We start from the raw sequence: 11,967 nt of genomic DNA, 5'->3' as shown, positions 1-11,967 counted from the left end.
CATTGTGCAGACGAAGCAGAACTAACTACCAGAAACCACCAGCCATTGAAAAGCAGGATCTTAAAACAAGAAAGCAGGATCTGCGAGCAGACAAGTCGTCTTTAAGTTTAGCAATGTTTAACCATAGGAGTCTTAAGGTTGCATACCTTTGCTATCCAATCAGGGGCTTAGAATTATATTATGTATAGCTTAATTATCATATGCATGAAGTAATTATCATTATGACATAAAAGAACTTGTTGCTTGATAATAAATCGAAGCTTGCTGATTCTCATATTGAGTGTCTCATGCTTCCCGCGTCGCGACAAGATTGCAAGCATTCACAGCAAGGAATATTAGCAAAAAAAGTCAACCTGGTAGCCTATGATGAGGAACCTTATTTCACACATCAAATCTTCTAAGCCAATGTGAATCAAATTACTTACTTTTACCTTAAAAGGAACGAACAAGACATCTTCATTACCGTTTGTCCATTCGTAACATCAGTTTTGTCACCACAGTAAGGAGATAGTTATGCAGAACATGATACTGAGCAGTGGCAGTTATGTTGTTCAGGATACTTCTGAAATCCTTCCTGAATTTAAAACTCAAGGAGAGCAAAGGCAAATGAATGTTTCGATTCTTCAGCCTTTGGGCTTTACAGTTGCGACTGGTGATTTAAAACACATAGCATGCTATTCATTAGTGAGACTGTTATCAGTATGTCTCCTTCAATCACCCCTTTCAACTTCTACCCTTGTTTCAATTCTGATCAAGTTCCAGACAGAAGCCAAATTCTTTAGGAAAAAGTTCATACTGAAAGAAGAAGGCAAGGAAAACTTGTCCTCACACAATTCTGCAGCACTTCAGATAAGCATCAGCTACAACCCTTAGTTGCTCCACCATTTGCAGAAACAATTTAAGCTGGTGCTTAAATTCAGTTAAAGCTGTCACTGGATTCCTTGGTGACAAATACCTTCTCCATTCCCAACAGTTCAAAGGTACTGTTTTTCTTCAGTGATCCTCATATCACCACATTAACATGAGAACATCAGGAAGTGCACAGACTTATTAAGCATCATCAAGGCTTTGTAATGAGACACAGCAATGTTTTATATGAGATCACAGTTTAAATCCAAGCACTGTTGACTTCACATTTATTGAAACCAGTCCTATTTTGTACAACACTGAGCATATAGTGTAACTCTGGGAACCACAGCTGTGACTTAGTTAATGATCTCAATAAATCCTACTTAAGCAGAGACAAGAGAATTATGCAAATGACTATTTCTGTGTCACATGCACTTGATAACTGAAGACATACCACAATAAGCTTCAGTACAAAAACCACCACTACTTTTTACACCCAGATATGTGAAAAACCTATAAGGGAAGGAATAGCATTCAGAATTCTACTTCAGAAAAGTTGCAGTTGCAGAACATTTATTCAGAACCTAATATTACAGGAAGCATACAGAAGGTATATGTACAAAAAATGTTGGTTAAAAACCCAAGAAAAATGACAGATTTTTCAAATTTGGCTGTGACTGTGAAAGAGAATGACTTCTCCAAACAGACCTTTCTAAAACATCGTGATAAAAGTCTCTGTCACTCACACTTGGCAGCTAGATAAGATGTCTTCCATCAGTCTCTTGTAGACCCAGGCATCACCTTTAAGCCGTTGTCGCCGGATACCCACTGCTTCAGATTTATTGAGTTGACATACTTCTAACTCAAACTCCATAGTTACTTTACCAAAATCAGACCGAGTTTGACATTTCAGGGTATAACTGTAAAAAACAAGAAACAAAACAGAATAATCATTGAACCATTTAATGGTTGTTTTGCAATGCAATTTTAAATGAATAAAAGAACTTTAAACAAAATATCCCATTGTTACTTAAAATATCGGGAAACAATTCACAATTTAGCCAACTGAGAGCTTTGTGAATACTTTATTCTCAGAGCACTATTGTTATGTGCAAGGACCAGCATGCAGCTACAATGTCCTACCCAGCCACAGGAACCCCTGCTAGCCATAGACTCCCATCCTATGAGCTGAAATGATGGAAAGTTTCCATGTTTTTCCTAGACAAGACCACTCTTCTCTCTGCTGGTTACAGCTCAGCTGGTATGAAAAAAAGGAAAATCTGAATGCACAGTTCGAATCATTACAATGGGAGAAGGTTCTGCTGTGCATTCCAACATCCTTCCAGATTCTGAGCGTAGAAATGCATCAGAAGCTCATGTATACTCTGATGTTTTACAATTCCCATTACTGAAATACTCAAGAACTCGAGAAAATGCATACTTGAAAGTGAGCACAGTGTTAATTTCAAGTATTGGGAACTCAGGAACCATTCAGTTTGATCTCAAGTAAGAACCAGTCTAACCAATCAGTACCTTAGTTAGTAAAACCTACAAATTAAAATAATCCACACAACAAGCGTGTGGATTCTGCACAGCCTTTAAAATACATGGATTTCTTGGCTAAAGGTTAATGTCTCTTAGCTGCCAAGAGTGAAGGTTTAAAGATATCTACATTACTTCTCCAAATTGTCCCATTTGGTCATATGCCTGTACCTTTTGTACTTAAAATTTCACAAGACACAGGCCGATGTGAATTTTGCCTAAGAGCTACCTCACTATTATCAGTTGATATCTGTCAAAGAGGTCTGCTAAAGCTCACTTAACATAGTTTTGCATTGTGTCGACAAGTTTTATTGTACACATTCATTTAGTGCTTTGTACTCTTTCTATAAGATTATTTTACAATGGTGCTGAGAAAGTTTAAATACTTGGCTTTATCAAGGATTGGAGTACCAACTATTTGAACAAATGTAAGTTGAAGTCATCATATTTACACATCACACTTACCCCTTCTGAAAATATTCCACATGCTTCTTTGAAAGAACAGTGATTATTTCATTCAACAGTTGGTCTGGATTCAGTAGTTGAGTAGAGGTAACATTGCAGTGTGCCTAAAAGTAGTCAGCTTGTTAAAACAATTTAAGGAATAAAACCATAAAACTATCTCTCCTAAAACTGAAAACATTGCAAAATGTTTTCAAAGAAATTTTCAGGACAGCTAACCATAGTGACAAATGCTTCAGCTTCACAAAACTATCACCCTGCTGCATGCCCAACAGTTGGGAGATGGCCTAGAGCTGACACTGAGTGCTCCTGATATCAAGGAACAGGCACGGCATCATGCAGCAGAAAAAAGGTGACTTACTACTCAAAAGTTTACTGTTATAAGGGCTTTCTGCAACATCTAGTACTTCATATAATGGGTTTATGCACCAAGTGACCTCTTGAACACCTTGCAGACACCTTCAAGTAACAAGAGGAAGCATATACCAATTATAACATACCAACACATCCTACCTAGCTTCTGAAAACAAAAGCAGCTGAGAGAAGACAAGATTGTAAAAGTGCTTGAGAAACAAACGTACGTTGAGGATGCAAAGTGGTGCTTGAGGTTCTTGTTCAGACTAAAATGTATGCAACTCTCTGACGTAAGTGCTGTAACACTGAAATACAGTTGTGTCTTGCCATGCTGTACTCCAGCGTCTCTAGAATTTTTCATGAAGCCATCAGGAATTTTGCATATACTATAGACAAAGGAACATGAGGCAGGAGGCTAAATGCATTTAGAGACAGAATATCTTCCTGTTGCTCAGGTTCCTGGACTATTTGCCCTGTCTAGACTCCTGTCCAATGAGTGGGGTCAGGTTTGTAGCCCAACATATGTCCTGAACTTGTAAGAACTGCCACCTTGCCTTTTGGAAAAGCTTGCAACTGGAATACAGTGGCTAAATTCCCTGTACACAGGCTGCAAAGCGAACAATGGGCTTATGACTGACAGACAGCTCTCCCTGTGCAGTTGGTGTCCCAGCAGCCAATCAGTGGACGAGACACATCACTGGCATCTACAGAACCATTTATGCCTTGGTTAACTACCTGCCCTCTTTCATGGTAATCACATTTTTCAAACATGTTGCCTACAGATTCAAGTACAAATTCCTCCTTGTATAACATCTCAAGTATCTATGTTGCATTTGAGTGATGTATACAGAATAACAGAATAGCTACATTTGGAAGGGACTCCTGTAGATTATCTAGACCAACTCTCCTGCCAAGGCAGGGTCACCCAGAGCAGGTGACAAAAGAATGGATTCAGATGGGTTTGGAATGTCTCCAGAATGAGAAACTTCATGACCTTTCAGGGCAGCCTGTTCCACTGCTCTGCCACCTTCAGTGGAAAGAAGTTCCTCCTCATGTTGAGGTGAAACTTCTTGTGGTTTATTTTATGGCTATTGCTTCTCTGTCACTGGACACCACTGAAAAGAGTTCAGCATCATCCTCTGACACCCCTTTGTGGTATTTGTATGTATTGATGAGGTCTCCCTCTCAGTCTTCATTTCTCCAGTTACTGGGCCTAGCTCCCAGTCTCAACTCAACAGAGACGCTCCAGACCCCTCACCATCTCTGTGCCCTCCACTGGACTTTCTCCAGTGGCTCCTTGTCTTTCTTGTACTGAGGAGCTCAGATCTGGACACAATAGTCCAGATGGGGCCTCACTAGGGCTGAGTAGAGGTGGAGGATCACCTCCCTTGACCTGCTAGCCACAATATTCCTGATGCACCCCAGAATCCCATGGGTCCTAGGCAGCAAGGACACACTGGTAGCTTATGCTCAACTTGTCACCCATCAGCAGCCCCAGGTTTTTCTTCACAGAGCTGCTCTCTTGTAGGTCACCCCCAACCTGTTTTGGTACTTGTGTTCCTCCCCATGTACAAAGTGCAGGACTTGCACTTGCTTTTGTTGAGTATCATTAAGTTTCTTTGTGTGCCAATCTCCAGCCTAACAAGTTCCCACTGAATAGCAGCACAGCCTTCAGGTGAATCAGGCAGTTCCCCCATCTTCAGGACTGAGGCAAAAAAGGCATTCAGTAATACTGCCTTTCCTGTGTCTTTCATTAACAGGACACCCAACTGATTCAAGAGCATCCCCACATTTTCTCTAGTCTCCATTTTGCTGCTGATGTACTTGCAGAAACCCTCCATGTTGTCATTGATATCCCTTGTCAAACTCAATTCCAAGTGGGCCTTGGCCTTCCTTGTCATGTTCTCGCATACTCTGACAATGTTTCTATAGTTCTGCCATTTGGCTTGTCCCCTTATTCCACATCTCACACATATCTTTCTTCCGTTTGAGGTTTCCTAGAAGCTCTCTGCTCTTCCATGCAGGTCTCCTTCCCCATTTGCCTGATTTCTTTATCTTGAGCTTGGAGGAAGTGTTGCTTGAATATTGACCATGTCTCTTGGACCTCTTTCTCTTCTAGAGCTCTATCCAATGGGATTCCTTTCACTGAGTCTTCAAAGAAGTAAAAATTAACTCCTTGAAAGTTTAAGGTTCTACTCCTGTTACTGCTTTGCTTCCTCCAAATGGGATCCTGAGTTCCACCATCTCATGGTCACTACAGCCAACGCTGTCCCCAGCCTTCATGTCTTCACCCAGTCCCTCTTGGTTTTAGTACAAGGTCCAGCAACACACCTTTCCTCACTGGCTCTTCCACCACTTACGTCAAAAAGCTACCTTTAATGATCTGCAGGAACTTTCTGGAGTGTGTGTGCTGAGCCATGTTGTCCCTCCAACAAACATCAGGTTGGTTGAAGTTCTCTGGGAGAACAAGGGCCTGTGACTGCGAGGTTACTTCCAGCTGTCCAGAGAAAGACTCAGCAATTTCCTCCTCCTGATCAGGTGGACTATAGTAAGCACCCAGAACAGGGCCTACCATATTAGCCTGTCCTTTAATTCTCACACATAAACTCTTAATTCGTCTGTCCCTGAGTAGAGCTCAATATGTTCCAGTTGCTCTCTCACATAAAGAGCAACTCCACCACCTCACCTCACCTGTCCTTTCTAAAAAGTACATGGCCATCCATGACATCATTCTAGTCATGTGAGCTATCCCACCATGTCTCTGTCACTGCAATGAGGCCATGACCCTGTGACCACATACCAATTTCTAGTTCTTGTTTATTCCCTATGCTGTGTGTTTGTGTCCAGAGAGGTAATCAAACATGCAGGTTCCCTAGAAAGGGTGTAAGAGTATTCACCATAGCCTTACATACCCTTGATGCAGTTAGCTCTATGATTCTCATTTTGAGAAGCAGTCAAGGGTCATATGTCACTGCACTGGTTGGTGTGACCTACTCCCCAGGAAGAAGCAATAGCATGAGCATTGCCACTTTGAACCCCACCCCAAGTCTTTCAGTTTAAAGCCCTTCTCATCAAATTGGCCAGCCTGCTGCGAAAGATTCTCTTGCCTGCTTTAGACAGGTGGATTCCACCACTTCCTAACAGGCTACAATCATTAAAGTAAAACCCATTGTCATAAAAGCCAAAACCTTCTAGATGGCAGCAGACATGAAGCCAGATGTTGATCTGCACTATGAGTCTGCATCTGGCCATCCCCATGTCTTTAACTGGTAGAATAGATAAGATGACTTGGTCACCAAATTCTTTCACCCATCTCAGCAGGGTTTATAACCCTCCTTGATTCTGCCCATATTTTGGCTTGCAGCGTCATTTGTATCCACATGAAAATGTAGTAGTGTGTAGTAGTCCGTGTTCTTGACAAGTTGGGATACCCTGTGGGAACATCATGGATTTCAGCTCCCAGTAGGCAGCAAACTTCCCATGACTCTTTATTAAGCAAACAGATGGGTGTCTCAGTGTGCTTTAGTAATGTCAGTGACTACAAGTATTTGATGTTTCTTCTTACAGTAACCTCTGCATTCTCTTGGTGCAGGTTCTCCTTGTTGGCCTTCCTCATGGACATCTAAAGCCTTTAAAGCATCGTATCTGTTTTTAGTCTGGATGTTGGAAGGTGGAGGTCGAATTGGAACACTGCTTTTGTGGGTCACCAAGGTCCAAGGTATCTCCTGCTCAGTGGTATCCATTGCAGGTGATTGGTTCTGAAATGACATCTCTATCTCTGTTTCAACCCCTCTAATACTGCACAGCCCATTATCTGTGTCTTATTTTTTGGCCACCTGCCACAAAAACCCAACAACCTCTTGTACACTTTGTGTAGATAGTAGCCTTTTCTCCAGTAGAAGTAACTGGGCAGCCATTGCAAGCTACCTACCACCTGTACTGGCATCTCCTTCCTTACCAGTTCCATCTGGATGGAAGCATCAGAGAGACTTCTCAGGGGCTTCTCAGTAGACACATTGGTTTTGGCTACAAAACGAGGACCCACCATTATGGCAGAGACCTAGAGCACTTAGCACTTACCAGGGATGTGGACCTAGTTGCAAAGTACAGCATCCTCCCCACACACCAGGCCCTTCAAACTGCCATGCAAGCTGCTGCGCCACATACGTTTGCTGCACCATGTCCTGTTTGCCACCCTGTTCGGTTGTGCTCACTGAAGCTTTTAAATCTCCCTTGCTGCTTCTGGTAATGCCACCTCCACACCTGGTTGCTTGCTGAGGGCTTCTGTGTCAACTGATTATTCTGTTCACTACACTAATATCATGCCAATGCCATGTGATGTGTATTGTACAAAGCTAATATTAACCTCAGGAGTCAAATTCAGTTAAAGCAAATTATTAATGAAATATTAAAGTGCTCTGTGCAACACACTACCTGAGGAACTGCTTTTTCTATGGCTTCTTAAAAAAGGATAAATAGTCAATCAGCTCAGATGCACTGACATCAAAACTTAAACAATCAAAATTACAGGAACACTGTGAGAAATTGTTTCACAAGGTGTAGTTATTTGGGCTCCTCCAAAATAGACATATTGCTCCTGAACCAGAGAAACCTAAGCCAGAAATGTTAGCATTTTCCAGTGAGAAAGCTAGCTGTATTTCTATATGAATAACATGATGAAAAACTGTCACCTAGGGCTCCCTGCTTCCTTCACATTTGGTTTGGATGGGCTATAAGCAGAAATGGCCAAACTGCTTCCTGGATCTGTTGACTTGCCTAAGACCAGACTAACAGGTATCTCAGTGTGATAACTGGGGCACTGTCTGGTTAACAGCAATGCAGTAAGAGAACTTTACTGTAGAATGCAGGTAAGACAAGTCACAGAAGCTGTCACAAGACCATGTCTGAAGCTATTGGATGTTTCTAATAATAATGTTATATAATAATTAATACAGAATATAATTTTTAATATAGTCGTAATACTTGTTCTCCTGTAAGACTTTTGCAGCAACAATACCTTAAGTTTCCTTGGACAAGCTCTAGTGCATCGTTTCTTCTTGCTAGGTGTAAGCATTGTGATGACTTTATCTAGGCCTCTTTCAAGACTTCCAAATACTTTGGCTTTTCTCTTTTTTTGGCTGCTATCCATGTGACCTAGGTTGAGATCTAATTCCACTGAATGACACCTGTTACATGAACAAATTAATCAGTTACTTTTCCCCTCAGTGTTAAAAAATTAATTATTTTGGACATGTCACTAAAGTACTACCAGACATGCCAGAAGAAAGAATATCAAATCTAGTGCAGTGTATTATAGGAGCTTCTGTTTTAAATTCAGTTGAGGTTTAAATCCAGAGGTGTATCTAGAAACTGTAGTCCTCTGGGGAACTGCAATAAGGTGGAACTTATGTTACGGAAAATAGGAATATATCCTAAAGATAATTGAGTGACATAGTTTTAAAACTTTTCTCTACCATTAATGTTTTCTAGTGAATGTAGAAAGGGGTTTTAAGAAGGCTTTTACCAAGAGCATAGAAATTACAGCTTGCCATTGTAACAAGGCTTCCTAGGCAGCACATGGATTAAGGGAGTCCTGCTCCAAAGCCAAAGTGTACACAAATAACTGGACACTTACCTTCTTTCAGGAAGAACCTCAGCTGCTGTCAGTTCATCTGTGTTTGTCAGGTTTGTGGGTTCAATTGGGGTGACTGCAGTGAGCTGGCTCTCTGAAAGAAAGCAACCAAACCAAACAGGTGTGTTTTTGCATAAAGGATTATCTTTTTGACAGCAACATTTTCTCATTATTAATAATTTATTTCAAAAATCAGATCCCTTTTCTATCTCAGGTCTGTATTTTCAGAATGATAAAATATGTTTTTAATACGACAACAACACTACCTCTTCTCTACAAATTAAAAGTGTGACTGATTTCCCTAGGGCTCTACAAGTCAAATTTTAAGAGTAACCAACGCAGTTCAATATTAGGAATTTCAGGATTAGAATTGCTTTCTTGCTCTCTTGCAATAAATACTGCACAAAATCTACTGCATTGAATAGTGTTCTTCACTGATCCATTACCCTTATACAAAGGGTATAAGTTTATATAGTCATGTTTAATACATAATGTAGATGCTACACATCAGCCTAAAAAGTCAGTGTCTGCAGAGCAGTTTTGAACATGCAGGATTAAACACTAAGTGAAACAGTCATCAAATGAATTGTCACAATCAAATGCAACTTCAACAGTCAAAGTTTCAGCTTCCCACAGAATTGCACCTGATCCTGAACAAAAAACCGTCAAAATTCCAAGAAATGCTTCCACTTTTCTACTTCTAGGAAAGTATTAATACTACCTTTCCTGAATCAAACGTCTTTCAACTTGATGTTATCACATACAATCTTAAGACAAACTCATAAAAGACTAGTCTTTTTATTGCAAGTCTTTAAACCCTGTATGAAGGATGACATTAAACAGCAGTAGGTCCAAGATCTCTTATTCCTTGAATCAGCATGCAAGGACTTACTGTTCCTGCACAATGTTCCTTAGCATTTGGAACAGAAAAATGCCCTATTGCCAGGAGCCCTTGGCATTTGAAGGACAGAGTTAACATTTACAGTTACAACTCCAAAACTTCTATGGTAATCATTGAAGGAAATGATAATGTACACACAGGATATGTACATGACTAGATAGCCTGAGGACAGAAATTTGTGGTAACTCAGATTCCTTTTCTATCTCAGACAGATTTATGAGTTTATTGCATAGCTGTAAGACCTATACATTGTTGACAGAAATATTTTCACTGCTACAATGGACTGTTCCTGTCAAAATGATGATCTGCAACCATAAAAATTCCAGAAGTTAGATTTCTCTTATAAGCAGTAATGAAAGCAGATGACTAAACGTGTGCCTTTATTTTCAGTCAAGGTAATCACAAAGGAAGAACAGAGTGTTGAGGAAATCATGTTCTCAATCTTCATGGAAAAGTAGAACCAGGTGCAAGTTTGAGGAACACAGCACTGAGCTCCATGTTAGGGTGATACTATGAGCAGTAATGACTCCTGCAATTAGCACACAAGTAATATGCCCTGATGGATGATTAAAATTCTTGCAACACCCTCCCAGATATACTAGAAGAAGCGGATGCAGAATAGAGCAAAAAGTCTTCCAGAAACAGATGTGTTTGATACTCAAGTATTGTGCTCACATTTGCGTTCCAATAATTCCCAAGCAAGAGATAAGTTATAAGCTTCCATCAGTTACACTCTGTGTACTGTACCTTTGAAAGCAGGTGCCTGAGAGGGTACAGCTTGTTCTTGTGTCTCAATCTGACTCTTTGCAAAAGGAATCTTTGAAGGAAGAAGCACAAAGGGCATTTCATTTCTTAAAGCTGACTCTGTCGCTACATTCTCTTTGTTTTTATGCTTCTTTGATGCCACTTTTCTTGTCACTGGAGTTGACAGTGGACATTCTGTAGCATCCAATTGAGCATCAGGCCTTGAATGCTACAAAAGATGTAATAAAAAGAGAAGAGGCATCCTTTGCTGTATTCTGACCACATTCAGGAATACTATAGACAATGAACTTCTGCAACAGGTTAAAAAGACCATACAGTACTTGCCTATAGAGCAAAATAGTTAAAAACTCTTCAATACTTCTGATTCCCTCCATCACTTGCTAATGAAGTTCTCAAGTAATTTGTCACTTCTTTATCTACTCTTCTAAATTCTCTCACTCACACATTGAAAACTGTTAATCACCAACTCATTGAAACACAGTAAGAATTTTCATTTCTTTTAATTGTAAAATTTTAGTTGCTTCATTGGATTTTCTTGTCCACTACAGACATGTTACACTTCTTTAGAGACTTGTGCAGCTCTAGCCTAGCTCTGAGACCTTGTTCGCTTCACCTGATTTTCTCCTGTCAGTTTTAAAATCCTCATTTACTCATTGTCTAGATGTTAATTTTATGCAAATCAGATGTCAAAGCTCAAGTTTTCATCAAATCAATCATGACCTACAGCTAGAGGAAGCCACAACATATGTTCAGCCTATATATTTAAAACACTTCATTACTCAGTTTGTACCTCTTTTTGGCTAGGGTCCACCAAACATTTAAATATACAGTAATTTTTATGTACAATATGAGTTTATTAAGAATAGCATAACAAACACCTGTTTTGTTCCATGAGTATTTTGAATAAATTCTTCTAAAGGAGATTCTTCAAGCAGTGAAGCTGTATCTGAAAATTCCATGGATCCAAACACACATGGTATTTCACTGCAATCTGGCATATCTTCAGGCATCACAATTTTTTCAGACTGAAAAGAATGATTTGGTTGAGATTCCACTGCGTGCTTAAAAGTAAGATTTCATCAGAAAAGCACCATTAAACTCTAAATCTGATTTCTTTCTAAGCTCTTAATAATGGAAGTTCCCATGATGGTGACCTAAGTTAAAAAACATGACTTTTAATATTGTCATTGTGGATTTGGCATTTGAATGAAAAGGAGATATGAAACTATTCTCAAAGCACTATTGCCAAGTCATCTTTCATTCCCTTTGTCAAGAAGACAAGCAACTCACAGAAATATCCAACTTTGAATTCAAGGCTTGGACTACAATCTCTTTTTACCAAAACACTAATAATCTGGAAAGAATCCAAGAAAAGAACAGAGCAAAGTTTGAAAGGGGCTGGATAAAGGTAAACACATATGTCCAAAACACATGACACTAAAGAATACACTTGGAATGAGCA

At 39.9% G+C, this 11,967-nt stretch overlaps 1 protein-coding gene across 5 annotated transcripts in view; it reads right to left on the bottom strand.

The window, feature by feature from the left end:
• Positions 1-291: 291 nt before the first annotated feature.
• The window catches only part of MELK (maternal embryonic leucine zipper kinase), a 28,370-nt gene continuing 16,694 nt past the window's right edge, over positions 292-11,967 (bottom strand). For 3 of the 5 annotated variants that reach the window (XM_071580227.1, XM_071580231.1, XM_071580228.1), the window contains 6 exons: positions 11,384-11,530; positions 10,488-10,713; positions 8,843-8,933; positions 8,225-8,393; positions 2,857-2,960; positions 292-1,769 (listed from right to left, as the gene is read on the bottom strand). In XM_071580227.1, coding sequence (XP_071436328.1) covers positions 1,592-1,769; positions 2,857-2,960; positions 8,225-8,393; positions 8,843-8,933; positions 10,488-10,713; positions 11,384-11,530 — 915 coding nt within the window. In that variant the 3' untranslated portion in view covers positions 292-1,591. The remainder of the gene's footprint in view (positions 1,770-2,856; positions 2,961-8,224; positions 8,394-8,842; positions 8,934-10,487; positions 10,714-11,383; positions 11,531-11,967) is intronic. The other 2 variants (XM_071580229.1, XM_071580230.1) reach the window with 1 other exon arrangement.

This window comes from Pithys albifrons, chromosome Z, assembly GCF_047495875.1.
Source record: "Pithys albifrons albifrons isolate INPA30051 chromosome Z, PitAlb_v1, whole genome shotgun sequence".
In the NCBI taxonomy this organism is placed as follows: Eukaryota; Metazoa; Chordata; class Aves; order Passeriformes; family Thamnophilidae; genus Pithys; species Pithys albifrons.
Note: the sequence above shows the minus strand (reverse complement) of the source record. Positions and strands in the feature narration are given on the sequence as shown.